The sequence below is a fragment of the Pongo abelii genome, chromosome 7 (genome assembly GCF_028885655.2).
Source record: "Pongo abelii isolate AG06213 chromosome 7, NHGRI_mPonAbe1-v2.0_pri, whole genome shotgun sequence".
Lineage (NCBI taxonomy): Eukaryota > Metazoa > Chordata > Mammalia > Primates > Hominidae > Pongo > Pongo abelii.
The window spans coordinates 25,407,125-25,423,951 of NC_071992.2; the positions used below are offsets into that span (position 1 = coordinate 25,407,125).

General features: G+C 46.3%; 1 protein-coding gene across 6 annotated transcripts in view; it reads left to right on the top strand.

Annotated features, from left to right (window-relative positions):
* Positions 1-8,288, top strand: part of SLC25A37 (solute carrier family 25 member 37) — a 46,494-nt gene extending 38,206 nt beyond the window's left edge. For all 6 annotated transcript variants that reach the window (XM_002818905.6, XM_054561360.2, XM_063726594.1 and 3 more), the window contains 2 exons: positions 1,154-1,210; positions 4,127-8,288. In XM_002818905.6, coding sequence (XP_002818951.1) covers positions 1,154-1,210; positions 4,127-4,647 — 578 coding nt within the window. In that variant the 3' untranslated portion in view covers positions 4,648-8,288. The remainder of the gene's footprint in view (positions 1-1,153; positions 1,211-4,126) is intronic.
* Positions 8,289-16,827: the final 8,539 nt, after the last annotated feature.

Consider the following 16,827-nt stretch of genomic DNA (forward strand, 5'->3'; position numbering starts at 1 on the left):
TTTTTTCAACAATGGAGACATAGATATGACCAACAATAACTTCTCCCCCTCTCTTTTTACTCTGCTCAAAAAGCATCTCTCCTCCCATTACCCAACCTTGGTCATAAGTGTGCCTGGCTGGTTTGCAGATACTTGTTTTGCTTTGTAAAAATTGGCCATTAGTGCATTTATTGAGATGATCTCTAAAGAGCTATGCCCTGACCTACCCCTGATTCTATGACATTGGGGCCCTTCTTTTGCTGAAACTGCCTTATGTAACGGTTTCGCTCCTTGAAAGAGATTTGACGGAATCCATTTTATGCCAAGTGCTGCCCTGCGCTGTTTCTGCAATGTGTGGTGTATGCTGTGGTGATCTCGCTGGGAATGATTATAAGTGTGTGTGTGGTGGGGGAGTGGGTATTACATGCATTGCTGAAGAGTCATCCTGGTGTTCCTCATTCCTCCCCCTTCCCGTGGTCATTTTAATTACGGGGCAGTGTCACCGCAAAGGGAGGAAACTCAAAGCCAAAAGCAAAATTCCAGGCCTGATTCTGGCTTTTGAGGTTCCTGGTTCTTGAAGCCAGGCCTGACCCGACTCTCAGATGGGGTCAGTCCCGTCGCTTTGCAGACTGACCCTGGAAATCTACAAAATGCAGATTCTCCTGATTTCCTCTTCTCTTGCCCAGTTTTTTTTTTTTTTTTTTTTAAAGCCTGGATTTTAACCAGATTTTCTTTTTTCCCCCTTCTCAGCTGTAGATATGATATTATCTCCTTTCAGGGCCCCAGCTTAAGGGCAAAGTGAGTTAATGTGTAGACAAAGGCAAGGGACGAGAGAGAGTTAACATCTAGACAGTGGAAAAAGCCATGGTGTGTGGTTTCTGGGAACCACCAACACTTGCAGGTTTAGGTTTTTCCCAGGGTTGACTACAAGAAAGAAAACCATATTTTTGCAAGATTAAAATGTGGGTGAGTGTGCCTAAATTAACCATCCCCATTTTTATCATATTTCCAGCATCACTTTAGGGTTTTAAGAGTCAGTGCTCACCTGGGCGGAGCTGGTAGTACATTTTGCTTCTTAGAAAGCTAAGTCCTGGGTTCCGTCTGATTTTAGGTTCCAGGAACTTCCTGAGAACACCCGATCGCAGAGGGTAATTTTCTGGAGTTTGTTTTGCAGGGATAGCTGGGAGTATGGCCACCCTGCTCCACGATGCGGTAATGAATCCAGCAGAAGGTAATGTTTCATGGTCCCAGGGAGGGGCAGTAGGGGATATGCAAAGGGGCACAAAAAATGGTGGTGGGGGAGTGGAGAGGACTGAAGGTGGGCAGGGCGGCTCCTGGTCTCCAGTCAGAGCAGACAGGAAAGGCCTCAAGAAGGGACGTGAACATATGAGTTTTTGGTATACCTGTGCTCGGAGCTACTCAAAGTGTGTTCTACAGACCAGCAGCATCAGACATCTTGAGGGGTGTTGGAAATGCTAATTCTGAGGCCGGGTGCAGTGGCTCATGCCTGTAATCCCAGCATTTTGGGAGGCCGAGGTGGGCGGGTCCCTTGAGGTCAGGAGTTCGAGACCAGCCTGGCCAACATGGAGAAACCCCATCTCTACTAAAAATACAAAAATTAGCCTAGTGTGGTGTGTGCACCTGTAATCCCAGCTACTGGGGTGGCCGAGGTGGGAGGATCGCTTGAACCCAGCAGACAGAGGTTGCAGTGCACCAAGAGCACACCACTGTACTCCAGCCTGGGCCACAGAGCCAGACTCCATCTCAAAAGAAAAAAAAAAAAAAAGAAAAATGCTAATTCTGGCCGGCATGGTGGTTTAAAACTGTAATCCCAGCACTTTGGGAGGCCAAGGCAGGCAGATCTCTTGAACCCAGGAGTTCAAGACCAGCGTGGGCAGCATAATGAGACCTCGTCTCTATGAAAAATACAAAAATTAGCCAGGTGTGGTGGTGCGTGCCTGTAGTCCCAGCTGTTCAGGAGGCTGAGGTGGAAGAATTGCTTGAGTCTGGGAGGTTGAGGCTACAGTGAGTCATGATTGCACCACTGCACTCCGCCAGGGCGACAGAGCAAGACTGCCTCACAACAGAAAAGAAAACAAAGGCTAATTCTCAGGCTCTACACTGAGCCTACTGGATCAGAATCCCTGGAGCTAGGGACCAGAATCTGTTTCTTGGTGATTCTGTTGCATGCTTTTGCACTATTCTAAAACCTATGTGTGCATACACACACACTCACTCTCTTAGCCCTTATTAACCCTTATCAATCCTAGACAAATGTACGGGGAACCCATCAGAGGCTATTCTTTAGGGCTGGTGTTCAATTTGACTGTTTTTAATATGAAGATTATGGATCACATTTCAAACAGATGTGAATGTGGAGAGAATAGTATGATGAACCCCAATGTGTCCATCACTGTGCTTCAGAAATTAACATTGGGTCATTTTGTTTCAGCCATCTCTTTCCACATTATCTTCTTTTTGTTCTTTTAAATTTCGGGGGTAATATGAAGCAAGCCTCAGCTGGGCAGACCAGAGTCTTTTCCCTTTTTATATATCCCGGCGTCTTAGCCAGCTCGTGTCTGAATAGTGAGTACCTTTTGGGCCTGGCACTGGGCAGGCCTTCAGCTGGGTCATTCTCTACCTGGCAGTGGCTTTAGGTGAGCTGTGGAGCTCTTTTCACCTTTTTGCCTCATCTGAAAATAGTTCCTGGCCAGAAGGGAGAATTGGAGAGAAAAGTTTCATTTTAAGTCTCATGCTATAAGTTTGCCTATCTTTTGTCTTTCAAGGTGAAGCTATTAAATTTGCTCTCAGCTACCTTCCATGTCCTAGCAGATAGAGGACTTGGTCTGACCTTCAGGGTTGTGATGGGGCAGGTTGGGAGGTGGGCGGGGAGTCTCTGTGGTCTGAGTGCTGAGGTTGACCCGATGGGCAGGTGAAGAAAATCACCTTCTCCATTCCCATTGATTTCTTTATCGTGTGCCGCACGAGGCATGCTGGAGGGACACACACCTTTCCCCCTTTTCTCAGCTCTCTACTTTGTTTATTTACAAAGACAGACAGCTCGTATTCTGTTTTGTTTTTTACACATTATCTTTCTCAAGAGATGTGATGTCCTTAAGTAAACTGACCTGCCTTCATGGCTTGTCCTGTAATGAATGCGTTCAAGATAGAGTGTTTTGGGTGCAGGAAAGAGGCATTCTTAGGTAAGCGGCGGCGGGGGGGTGGGGGGGGGTGCGTGGAGAGGAAACCCTTCTTGGAAGTAGTTCAATGAAAAACCTAAAAATGCCCAAGTAAATATTCGCTTACGTATTCTATATCTTGGGTTTCTTTTTATGGTGGTTCATTCAGGGACCTGGTCAGTAAACAGGTAGTTAACTTTGTGTAACCAAGCAAGGGTTTTGTTTATCTTTTTTAAAGGAGAAAAAAGTGAGGCTCAAACTCTCTTTCTCTTTGTCATAACTATTGGTTTACAGTCTTTATTTGTTTAAAAGTAAAGCACATTGTATGTATTTATTTGGCAATACATGAGGCCATTAAAACCCTGAGCCTAAGGTACCACTGTTAGTCTCATTTGCCTCTTGTCCTGTGAACTCCAGTTAGAATGTTATTGAACTTGGGTAGACATAATTCTAGCGTCTGTTCCAAACACACTGTGTCACAGAAGCTAGAATTACCATTAGAGGCACAAACCCCTGAGAATACCCGAGGGGACATGCTTCCAGTAGATGTGTTGGGGAAGGAGGAGGGCAGAGGGGACAGGGGACAGGATTCAGCTTTGTGTTGGGTCCTGAGGGTTCCTACCAGGGGTAGCCAGGATCTGGGAAATAGATCAGCGACTCTAGCCTGAAGTGGCTGCCTGGTTCGGGGGCTGCCTTCAGCAAGATTCAGGCAGGAGAGACTTACGGAAATAGCCACCTTCCAGGCGTGAGTCCTGGAGATAAAAATGGATTTTAACCCAGGACTGCCAGGAGCTGGCCCTCTGCGGCTGCTCAGACTAGGGCTGTGTGTGCTGGCTCTTGCCTGTTTCCGGTGTCTAACTGGCTTGTTTCTCTTTATGGCTTGGCTTCATTCCGACCTGGGGTGGGGCCACATCCAACCCACTGCCCACTGGCTGTCCGTCTGGCCTGCCCCGCGGTTCCAACCACAGTGGTGAAGCAGCGCTTGCAGATGTACAACTCGCAGCACCGGTCAGCAATCAGCTGCATCCGGACGGTGTGGAGGACCGAGGGGTTGGGGGCCTTCTACCGGAGCTACACCACACAGCTGACCATGAACATCCCCTTCCAGTCCATCCACTTCATCACCTACGAGTTCCTGCAGGAGCAGGTCAACCCCCACCGGACCTACAACCCGCAGTCCCACATCATCTCAGGCGGGCTGGCCGGGGCCCTCGCCGCGGCCGCCACGACCCCCCTGGACGTCTGTAAGACCCTTCTCAACACTCAGGAGAACGTGGCCCTCTCGCTGGCCAACATCAGCGGCCGGCTGTCGGGCATGGCCAATGCCTTCCGGACGGTGTACCAGCTCAACGGCCTGGCCGGCTACTTCAAAGGCATCCAGGCGCGTGTCATCTACCAGATGCCCTCCACCGCCATTTCTTGGTCTGTCTATGAGTTCTTCAAGTACTTCCTCACCAAGCGCCAGCTGGAAAATCGAGCTCCATACTAAAGGAACAGTCTGTGGGAAGGGATCATAGAATCTTTTCTTAAAGTCATTCTCTCCCTGCATCCAGCCCCTTGCCCTCTCCTCACACCTAGATCATTTTTGTTTTTGCAGGGTGCTGCCTATGGGCCCTCTGCTCCCCAATGCCTTAGAGAGAGGAGGGGACGGGACGGCCGCTCACCGGAAGGCTGTCTGCAGGGACATCCGAGGTGGTGGTGGACAGGAAAGACTTGGGAAGGGGAGCGAGAAATTGCTTTTTCTCTTCCTCCCTGGGCAGAATGTAGCTTTTCTGCTTCACTGTGGCAGCCTCCTCCCTGGATCCTTAGATCCCAGAGGAGGGAAGAAAATTTGCAGTGACCGAAAACAGTAAAAAAAAAAAAAAAAAAAAAAAAAAAAAATTTATGTATATAAAAGTTCCATTACACAGTACAAAATAGATGGATAATGTTTATCCTTTATTTTTCTATGTAGAAGTTTTTGAATTTGTGTGTGTGCTTGTGCGTGTCTACACCTAGTATTACGGCTGGGACTCTCCAGCTGTTTTTGTTGTTGTTGTTGTTATGTTTTTAAATAAGAGGGTTGAATTCTTCCATCAGGTGAACGAAAAAGGCACCAAAGTAATACATCAGTGAATGTGGCCTGCAGCTGTGTTTAGCCCCTCCAGATGGAAGTTTCACTTGAATGTAAAATAATAAAGTTTATATTTTGAATTTCTCTTTTCATGGGGGAGAAAAGGTACGTTAAAAAAATCAAAATAATGATATGTCACTTGCAGCTACCTTTTTTTTTTTTTTGCTTTTAAATTCAATCAGCCACCTTCATGTGCCTTTTTCCTTTGTCTTTCCCCAAAATTCCAGGACCAGAGATCTGGCCCTGGCCTATTTTCTCTTGCTGTGTACACACACGCACACATGCCGGGTGGCAGGATCTCGCCCGCTGGAGGGTGGTGGAGCCCAGTAGAATTGGGGTGGCTGGGCATAAACCTGCTGAGACCGCTTCCTCCCCGGGTTGTGAGTGACGTGAATGCCTGCCTTCCCGGGTCAGCACTTAGAAGCCCTTGATAGGCAGCATGTGGCGACTTGTGGGGCAGGTGTTTGGGATAAATCCTACCTTCATCCTAGGACTTATTTCTGCATCAGCCTTTTAACTCAGGCACTTCAGGTAACGTGATCTATGTGTGTTTTGACTGAATCTCATCTCCTGTGTTTCCCTGTGCAGTCTAGGGAAGCATGTCTCCGGTCTTTTTCTGTCCCCCTGTCTTGTCCCAACTATTAATTCTCATGTCACAGCTTCTCACTGCATGTGACAAGAGCCAGGCCTATCTGCTAGGGCCCTGCGGCTGAGGTCTGAGCTGGACCCTTATGCCGGAGTCGGAAGACCCCTCTCCAGAAGCTATTCTGCATCCTTGTCTGCTCTGCGTCACCTGAGAACACAGGCTTTGCAGCCTCGCTTTCTGAAATGGTGTGTGCCGAGTCAGATTGCCGCTCAGAAAATACAAGCCCGTTTTCCCTGGCCGTGCCATTTGGTGCTCTGCCAGGCTGCCGTGCAAGGGAATACCGATGAGACGAGCTGCACTGTCTCTGATTTGGAGCCCTCACTGGAGCTTGTCTTTAAAAATGAGCAGGAAGCTCATGTGTGTTTGCATTTCAGTGAGCCGGGTCCTGACCTGCCGCCACCCACCACGGTCAGTGTGGTGCCTCTCACCAAGGAGGCTCAGGCCTGGATTCTTTTGAGTGGTGCTACTGCCTAGGAAGTAACACGTGGAGAATTTCCATCTTGGGACCATGCACACAGTGCCTTGGGGAGTAGATTTTGCCCTAATAGCGATGAGGAATTTTATCAGTCAGTTGACTTCCTTTTTCAGATCAGGGATGGGAAAGAGCCAAACTGGGTACCTCCCACGTGTGCCCCGTGAACAGCCCCTTGCAGCTGGGCTGTGGGGCTTGGCTGCTGCCCTGTCCCATCTGGGGGTTAACGCCTTCTCCCTGCTCTGCCCCCCACTCCCCAAAACCAGTTGCAGCCTCAACCCACATGGGGATGTAGAAAGCCGTGAAGTCCACGCTGCTGTTGAAAATGTTTACATCTCCGCTCTCAACCTGCCTTGGGTTCATGTTAAATGGTGTTAAATTCTGCAAATGGAGGAGAAAAAAATCAAATTCTTAAATTTCAAAGTAGAATTTAAAGCAAATTTGTAAAAAAATTATCCTCCCACCCCTTTTGGTCCACTTAAGATATGCCACACTGAAGCAAGTTATTTCCTACTGGATTTTGCTTTCACTGGTGTTTAGAAAATAAACTTGATTTCTCTAGGAGCACTCCTTTGGTTAGGGGGATGCAAGAAGGAGAGGTGAAGGTGGGGTGTGGTGGCTCACGCCTGTAATCCCAGCACTTTGGGGAGGCCGAGGCAGGCGGATCACTTGAGGCCAGTAGTTTGAGACCAGCCTGGCCAACATGATGAAAACCCATCTCTACTAAAAATACAAAAAATTAGCTGGGCGTGGTGGCAGGCACCTGTAGTCCCAGTTACTTGGGAGGCTGAGGCAGGAGAATTGCTTGAACCCAGGAGGTGGAGGTTTCAGTGAGCTGAGATTGTGCCACTGCACTTGAGCCTGGGCGACAGAGTGACTCTGTCTCAAAAAAAAAAAAAAAAAAAAAAAAAAAATGGAAAGGCAAAAACCGGACCCTGGAGTTCTGTGGGCCCTGATTGCCGGCCCCTCCCTGTGTGATGAGGGATGAGTCAGCTCGGGCAGCCACTTGGCCAGCCTGCATGCCTGGTCATCAGGAGGTTGAGGAAAGCCTTGAAAGTTGTGAAGCACTGAGCAGATACAAGTGTTTGTTAATTTTGTAGAAATTAACTTTCCCCTCTGGCCTTTATCTCCAAAGTTGGTATTATTGCCCCATGCAGACTGCAGTCCGGTTTCTTATTGTGACTTTGACATTGCAAAGTGCGAAATAGGAAGAGGCCTCCCCACTCCACTATCCCACCCTGGTGACCAACTCAGTATAACCGTTGCATGTACTCAGTCATTGGTGTCTTTGGAGTGACATCTGCAGCCAGTCAGTGCCACCTGAGTACAGCACTCGTACTTGTACGTGATGTGTGTGAGTAGCTCTTCTGCCCAAACCATGATTTGAGGTTCAACTACCTGTAAATCACAGCTTTATTTTAGAACAATAAAGTGATTTTTTCCAAATGGGTGAAATCTCCCCATGACTAACTTTGCATTGAATCTATTTACTGGGTTACATTCTATGTGTAGTTTGCTTTCTTCATTTTTTTTTTTCTTTTAAAATGCTTATGTCTTATTCCAAGCACCTTCCTCCAAACTCCCCATAAAGCTGCATCTCCAACACATTGTTATGCCAATAAGGTTTTATTTAACTTTATTTAAGGATGATTGTGTCTTTGAATGACAAATGTACTGCTGCTTCCTACCTGCAAGACGCACAATGTATGTTTTAAGGGTGAGAAAGTGTTATTTCTTAAATTTCTCAAATGCCTGTAGTAACTATTGTTTCTGCCTCTCAATTGTTGCCAGTTCTTTGAAGAAGGGGAGAATTGTGTGTTTTTGTGTGGGGATGTTTCCGATATGCTGCTACAGTTGCAAAACACTGGAGCTAGAGAAAATAAAGTACTGATCTTGGAAGTGTTGTGGGCTCTGTGGTGGGAATCCTGAAATGAGAAGGGAGTGGATGGCAAGAGGGGACGTCCTTCACGGGGCCTATGCCTGTTCCTCTTGAGCACTAAGGACCAAGGTCTGCAGCTTTGATAGGAGCAGCCCCTGCAACCCCATTTCCCCAGGGCAAGCAGATTGATGGTGGTGTTTGCATTGTCTTGCTGGGCAGGAGCGGGAGCCCTCCCACTGGCTTGGCTCACCATGCTGGGGAGGGTGGCACTTTTCTTTCTTATTGTGAGAGCCTGGCTGTGTGTGGCAGCCTACAAGTGGTTCTTTGGAACGTGCTGTGCTCATGCCTGTTTTCTCTGTCTTACACATCAGCTTAAGCCAGAGAACGTGACCGCTTTTGGAGGTGGGAGGAGGGAAGGTTTGGACCCCTTTGAGAAGCCAGGGATGACTCTGATGGTTCCCACAATTTTGAAAGTCTGAGCACCCACCTTCAGTATGACCACTGAAGCCCTTGGCCTGCTATGGTGCAGGGTCAGAATTGAGGTCAGGCCTGAGAACTGGCCAATGCAGGGGTGCCCGGAGGTAGAAAGGGGTGGTGGTTAGTGAATGGGGAGAGTTGGGATAAACTCCCTGTTTTGTAATTTACCTGTGGCCAATGCTGTGCTACTCCAACTTGTGGTTGCTTCCCCTCCTCTGGGGTAGGCGGCACAGCTGATCTGCTTCCAGTAGATATGGATTCATTCAACAGATATCGCCCCTCTCTCTCCACCATGGAATCAGTCAGCCAACAAATTGGCTGTGCCTCCCATGAGCAGAGCCTCATGCAGGTGCTGGGGACAGAATGAAGTATATGATGTGGTCCCTGTCCTCGAAGGCCTTATAGCCTAGTAGAAGAGTACAAGGGGAGATGCAAACTCCTTAAGACAATCAGATCTTGACCCATCAAGATGGTAGCAAAGTCAGCCATGGAAGCAAAACAGTAGCTTTGTGCCCATTAGACCAAGCTTCATGAGACAGTGGCCTTGTCTGTCCTATTTGCTGCTTTATTTCCAGCCAGTGGTGTGCTGGGGCTGGCCCTGTACCAGCTCTCTAGGTTGTACAGCACACATTCCTTCCCAGCTTCACATTCCATATTACCATGTTGGTAGCTTGAAATCAGCAACAGTGGGAATATTTACACCACAGAAATTGTCAAGCACTACTTATCAAGGCCTTTGCTTTTCCAATGGCTGGTTTATCAGCACACCACTGCTGGCACATAGCATAGTGCTTGGTATGTGCTAGGTGTTCAGTGGAGATTTGCTGAGAGGAAAATATGAAAAGTAGAACCCAGCGTCAACCTGGGGGGACCTTCTGTGGTGTCCCTCTTAGTTTGCCACCTGCCTCCTCATGGAGGCATCTTTCTATCACTTAAGAGCCCTCTCCAGCACGACCACATTCAAATTCCAGCCCTAAAAAGGCCATGAAAGGAAGGTATACCTTTCCTCTGGGGGCAAGGTCTCCTTACTGAGTTCCGTGTTTTCTAGTTATCAGCTACCTCTTCCAGGAGAGACCTCTGCTCCTACCCAAGGAGGGGACTTAATGTGACAAACATTTCGGAGAAGAAGTAATGAGCCTAGTCTTGTACAAGAGAAATACACAGCCAACTGGGCAGATGTGGAGGTGGGTTATGATTGCTTGCAAGGGAACAAAGCATTGCCTCTGGTCTAAGTCTGAATGCAGTGAGTGGTCTAAGAGAAATAAGAGCAATTTGGGAGAAAAAAGCTTGGTTTGCATCCATAAGGGCTTTGTAGGAGACACCCTCATGGTAAGTTAGCTGCACATAAGAGCTTTGACTGCCATTGTAAGAAGTTTGACCTTTAAGCAGTAGGTAATGGGGAGTCTTATCAAGAGTATTTGAGCAGGGGACACCATGATTGGAGCTTGGTTCTAGGGAAACTCATCTGGCTAAAGTGTACAGGACCAAATGAAGAAGAAATATGGAGGAGGCCAGGAGATGGTCAGTTCTGTGTCACAGTGAAATTGTCCAGAAGAGGTATGACTAAGAGAAAGGTGAAGGAAACTGAAACAGAATGAGAGAGACTGGATCGATGAGAGTGTAGAGGTGAAGTCAACAGAGGCCTGGGGGTGCAGGACTCTAGGGCAGGCTGAGAACAGGCTGGGCTGTCTGACAGGAGTAGGAAGACCTGGCGGAGAGGACTAATACATGGTGGCAGAGAAGATCCCTCATCTCTAAGTCCATGGGTCTCTCCTTAGTCCTCCTCTTCTTTGGGCATGGAAAACTCATCTCGAGTCCATGGGTTTCTCCTTAGTCCTGCTCCTTCTTGGCGTAGATGCCTGATCTCCAAGTCCATGAGTCTGTCTTTAGTCCTCCTCCTCCTTGGGCATAGACACCACATCTCTAAGTCCACGGGTCCCTCCCTAGTCTTTCTCCTTGAGCATGCACAACACTTGAGGGCTCTCTCTTTAGCTCCCCTACTTGACTTCCATTTCCCTGCTTCCTGCTGGCCTCCCACCTCTATGACTACCTTCTCTGGCCCCTCACCAGCTTCAGCTCCTTTCCGGGCCACCTAAAGTATAGCTGCTTGGAAAGGTTCTGCCGCTGGGGATCCTGTCTCTCCACACCCCCTTGGTGCTGATCTGCCCTCCTCTGGGAAGATGATTCTTAGATGTGGGGCTGTAGCACCCCAATTCTTCTCCCGAACTCCAGATTTCAATGTCCAGTGACCTGCTGGAGATCTCTTGGATCTCAACTTGTCCTTCATTCTCAAGAGACTATCCCCCCTTGCTGCCAGAGGCTTACCATGTTACTCAGTTGCTTAAGACCTTCAAGGGCTCTTCATTGTTGATTGAATTTAATAGGCTTTCCTGCATATGGCCGTTCCAAGTTTAGCTTCGTGTGTAAGGTAATGACTAGAGAGAAGCAGAATAGGTCAGCAGGATGGTTGTGTAAGACCCTGAGGTCTTAATCTTCTTAACAGGGTGGTGCTGTGCTCTTTCCAGAACTTTGTTCCCATTGGAATGTCTTCCTTTCCTGCCACCTCCTCTCTGCTCATTCAAGTCCCCTTTTTCAGGCTGCCTTGAAGATAGCATTTACTACCGCATTGTGGCGCTCCTCCTAATTTGCCTGTCTATGTGATCTTTCTCTCCTCTTTGTCAGTATCTACAGCCTCTTTGACAGGCCTCCAACCTGCCATGGATGACCTCACTTTGCATTTTTGCTGCCTTCTGCCCAGAATGATGTGCCCAGTGAGGGCAGAGACTGTGGTTTATTCACTCCCGTTTTCTCCATAGCCCTCCAGCCTACTGTTTCCCACATTCTGCTTAAGAGTGACAGTTATTGTTCATTGTATGTAACAAACTTCTGATGTCCTGTTAAGCTTGAAACTCCTGTGGGACATCCAGGTGGAGACCCCCAGAAGGAAATGCAATATTGGTGGTCAGGAGAAAGGCTGGAACTGGAACAAAGGACCTGGCATGTAGGCCAAGGGATGTGATGGCCAAAGCCATGGGCAGAGGAGAGTCCCTAGGGAGAAAAACAATCTCGTGGAAGGCTTACATTTAATAGTGAAGAGAGAAATGGGAACCAGGAGAGGCTGGAGTGGTCAGAGAGTTATGAAGTAACCAAGAGGTGAGGCTTTTACAAAGGAGGGGTAGTCATCAGTTCTACAAGCTTAGGTGTGAAATATTAGCAACTAAAGCTATTTAAAAAAAACCTACATTGTCTCTCCCTGCTCTTGTCTTCTTTGTTCCTGGTTTGTTTTTCCCTACACTTACTCTCTTGCCTTTTTGGATTCCCTTTTAAATGTCACCTTCACCAAGTTCAGCTGCTTCCACACCTCCCTGTCCCCTGACCCCATGCACCCAGCACCATTCCTACTGTATCTAGCATAATATTTCAGAGGCTACCTAAAGGCAATAATTAGACAAACACTCAAAACTGCACATCCCAGGCTTGTTCATGAAAGTGAAAAGCTGGAAAACAAACTAGGTATCTATTAAGAAGTTAAATGATTTATAGACCATCCCGGCTGTCCTGGTATTTTTGTAGTAAAATAATTTCTTTAAGGGTCCCCAGCAACATACCGTAAAATCTGTATTCCCAATACATTTATCAAATTTAGGATACTTCCAAGCTTCCCCATTTCTCTGGCCTTGCCTCCTAAAGGTAATGTTACTTTGGTAAACATGTGACCTCTCTTTTGTGAAGCCATGGATATAACACAATTCCAGACTTCCAAGTTCCTCTTGCCATAGCTTCTTTAAGAAGCTCTTCTTTGCTTATGCTGATACTTACCTATGGTAGCTTTGATGTTTCATTTTCCATAGTAAGTGAGACTCTGGGCAGAGCCCCCAGCACTACTGCTAAGAGGACACAAGGGCCACTTTAGCAGAGACAGACAGCCCAACCCCTGTCCACTGTCATCAGAAACTCATCTGTGACAACAAAAAGTATAAATCAAAATCATACCAGCGATGTTTTAGTCTGCAACCTGAGGCAGTTGAAGCTTGGGTATCGCCGTGGAGTCCTTGTGTATTTCTATTGTTGTGAAGTACCCTCAGTGTTGAAAGGGCACCCGACTGCAACCTCATGAAGCTCAGAGCTACAGAAAGAGGGACTGTGGACATCTGGCTTCTTCATTATTGTCATGCTGCCCCTTGGGGTGGCTGGCTGCCTTTAAGGGAAGAGGGGGTTTAAAAAGAACAAAGGGAGATATGTACCAGGGGTGTTTGTCCTCATCAGTATGTGAGTTTGTGGAAGGAGTTCTTGCTGCCTGCTGAACAGTGAAAATATTCTCTTGTTGGACACCTTTAGCTTGGGTTGACAGGTGACAAATATATATCCCAAGATTTCTATGTTGAGCCTAATGCAACCAGCTGGTGAAATATACCAGCACATCCTGAATCTTTCCCCGATTGTGTCTGCATAAAGTTTAGAAATAAATAATGTGTGTATTAGTTCATTCTCGCACTGACTGCTATAAAGAAATACCTGAGACTGGTAACTTATAAAGAAAGGAGGTTTAATTGGCTCACAGTTCCACAGGCTGTACAGGAAGCATAGCCAGGGAGGCCTCAGGAAAGCTACAATCATGGTGAAAGGTAAAAGGGAAGCAGACTTGTCTTACACGGCCAGAGCAGGTGGAAGAAAGAATGAGGTGGGAGGCACTACACACTTTTAATCAACCAGATCTCGTAATAGCTCACTATCATGAGAACAACACCAAAGGGGAAATCTGCCCCTATGATCCAGTCACCTACTACCAGGCCCCACTTCCAACATTGAGGATTAAAATTTAACATGATATTTGGGTGGGAACACAAATCCAAACCAAATATATATATATATATGTATATATATATATACATATATATATATATATATATATTTTTTTTTTTTTTTTTTTTTTTTTGAGATGGAGTCTCACTCTTGCCCAGGCGGGAGTGCAGTGGCATGATCTCGGCTCACTGCAACCTCCGTCTCCTGGGTTCAAGCGATTCTCCTGCCTCAGCCTCCCAAGTAGCTGGGACTATAGGTTTGTGCCACCACGCCTGGCTAATTTTTGTATTTTTAGTAGAGACGGGGTTTCACCATGTTGGCCAGGCTGGTCTCAAACTCCTGACCTCAAATGATCCGCCCACCTTGGCGTCCCAAAATGCTGGGATTACAGGTGTGAGCCACCCCGCCCAGTCCCAAACCATATCAATGTGCAAATTTTAATGTAAATAGTTATGGATATTCATAATGTCTGTCTGTAGCTCTGGGCTTCATGAGACTTTAATAGGTGCTGCTTTCTATTAGCACTTTCGACATTGAGAGTCCTTGACCGCAACAGAAAAACCTGAGGACTCAAGGCCAATGCCCAAGCTTCAGCGGCTTTGGTCTAAGACTACAAGAACATCACCAGCCTGGAAACTGGTAATACCTAAGTGCTAGGAGCTTCCTTGGGTTTTTGCGTAGTCTCTAGCACATCCAGTGATCCATTCAGGGTTTCGTGTATATCCATAACAATGGAACTCCATGGTCATTTCACAATCTTTAGGTAGGGTCCAAGGTCTGAGGGCAAATTGTCCTGCATGACTCCCTCTCACATTTCTCCTCAAGCTCACAAATGAGTAAAATCTGGGTAAATTACACATGAAGGGGGTCATGGTTAATGAGACTGAGAGGCAGTCATACTGGGAAGAGCAGCCAGGAGAAAAGAATGTTCTAGATGGGAAGAATGAACTAAACCCTGGGCCTAGTATTCATCATGGTAGAAAAACTTCCTTTACACAGAATGGAACATGAGGTTCTAAGCCTCCTGGTGTTCCAATGAGCTTGGGTTGTCAAGAGCACTCATTTAACAAACGTCCTTAGACTCTTACTGTCACACGTAATCTGATCCAGCTTCCTATCTTGAAGAGATTATTTTTGCTGATTTTGACTTCCATCAAAATCTTTGTTTCTTGATGCTCTCTTGAATGTCCACCTTGGCTTCTATAACTCTTTTGTTTTTAAGATCAGCAAGTTTCTCAAAGCCACATTTGAAAAGCATACAATTACCTTTGAGAGGATTCCAATGCAAGGATAATTTTCTTATTTGTTCATATAATGAAGTGATTTGTTTGCTCTGGTCCATTTTAACCATTGAGCATATAACAGATGGGTCAGAGGCCTAGATGCTAGTCCTGCAGGTCACTAAACTGGTTGAGTGATCTTGGGTGATGTTGGGTATATCACTTAATCTCTCTGGTCTGCAGTTTCCTCAGCTGCAAAATGAAAGGGTTGGGCCAGATGACGTGTAATAATAGCTCCTCTAGCATCTCTAGCCTGTAATAATGTCCACAGAGTACAGGCTCTATCTAGCCTCTAAGTCTATGATTAAAATATGATTACATGCTTTTTAGATGAAATTAGAAGGAAAATCTCACAGGCCTTTTAACTTACCTACCATAAAGAATCATTCATTACCATTTTGCTTTACTTCTTCTCACTTCCCTCTTCCTAAACTACTCTACAAATAAAGACTAAAATCCAGGAACTTGATATAGGAGAATGATGGATGTGACTATTTCACATCCTTTTCTTTAATATGTTTTTAATTGCTATGTTTCTGTGCACTTGCAAGTAAATAATTTATTTTCCTATATGTCTTTCTAAACTCTGAATGGGGACTGTTGGTCTCTGGTACAGTCCAAGCCCTCCAGCCTAGTGCTTGAAACAAAATGGGTCTTGTGTGCCAGCAGCTCATGGAATGTGATGCCCTTATTTTCCCACAGTCCGTTACTATAGGAAGGCACATTGTATATTTTCCATGATTTTTTTTTTTTTGAGAAGGAGTCTCATTCTATTGCCAGGCTGGAGTGCAGTGGTGCAATCTCAGCTCACTGCAACCTCCGCCTCCCGGGTTCAAGCGATTCTCCTGCCTCAACCTCCTGAGTAGCTGGGACTGCAGGTGTGTGCCACCACGCCCAGCTAATTTTTGTATTTTTAGTAGAGACGGGGTTTTACCATGTTGGCCAGGATGGTCTCGATCTCTTGACCTTGTGATCCACCTGCCTTGGACTCCCAAAGTGCTGGGATTACAGGAGTGAGCCAGTGTGCCTGGCCTCCATGATGTTTTTTATTGTAGGGTCTATATGTCTAAAACTTTTTTAAAAAATAGACTTTATTTTGTTACAGCAGTTTTGAGTTCACAGCAAAACTGATAAGCAGATACTAGATTTTTTCCATAATGCATCCCCATGTATGCATCATCCCCCCATTGGCAACATCCCTCATCAGACCGATGCATTTGTTATACCTGATGAACCTATATTGACACATCGTTATCACTCCAAGTCCATGGTTTCCATTAGGGTTCATTCTTGGTGTTGTACATTTTATGTATTTGGACAAAAATATAATGGCATGTATCCATCACTGTACTATCATTCAGAATAGTTTCACTGTCCTAAAAATCCTCTGCAGTCTGTTTATTCTTTCCTCCTTCCTGGTAGCCCTTGGCAACTACTGATCATTTTATTGTTTCTATTGTTTGGCCTTTTCCAGACTGTCAGGTAGTTGGAAACATACAAAGTACGTAGTCTTTTCAGATTGGCTTCTTTAGCTTAGTAACGTGCATTTACAATTCCTCCATGTCCTTTCATGGCTTGATAGCTTATTTCTTTTTGGTGTTGAATAATGTTCCCGGGTCTGGATGTAATCCATGTATTCATTCACCTACTGAAGGACATCTTGGTTGCTTTCAAGTTTTGGCAATTACAAATGAAGCTGCTATAAACATCCATGTGTAGCTCCTGTGTGAGCATAGATTTTCACCTCCTTTGGGAAATGCTAAGGAGGGCAATTGCTGGATCATAGGTAAGTCTGCTTAGCTTTATAAGAAACTGCCGGGCTGGGTGCGGTGGTTCACACCTGTAATCCTAGCACTTTGGGAGGTCAAGGCAGGCAAATTGCCTGAGCCCATGAGTTTGAGACAGCCTAGGCAACATGGCCAAACCCTGTCTCTATTAAAAATATAAAAAATTATCTGGGTGTGGTGGTGCACGCCTGTAATCCCAGCTACTTGGGAGG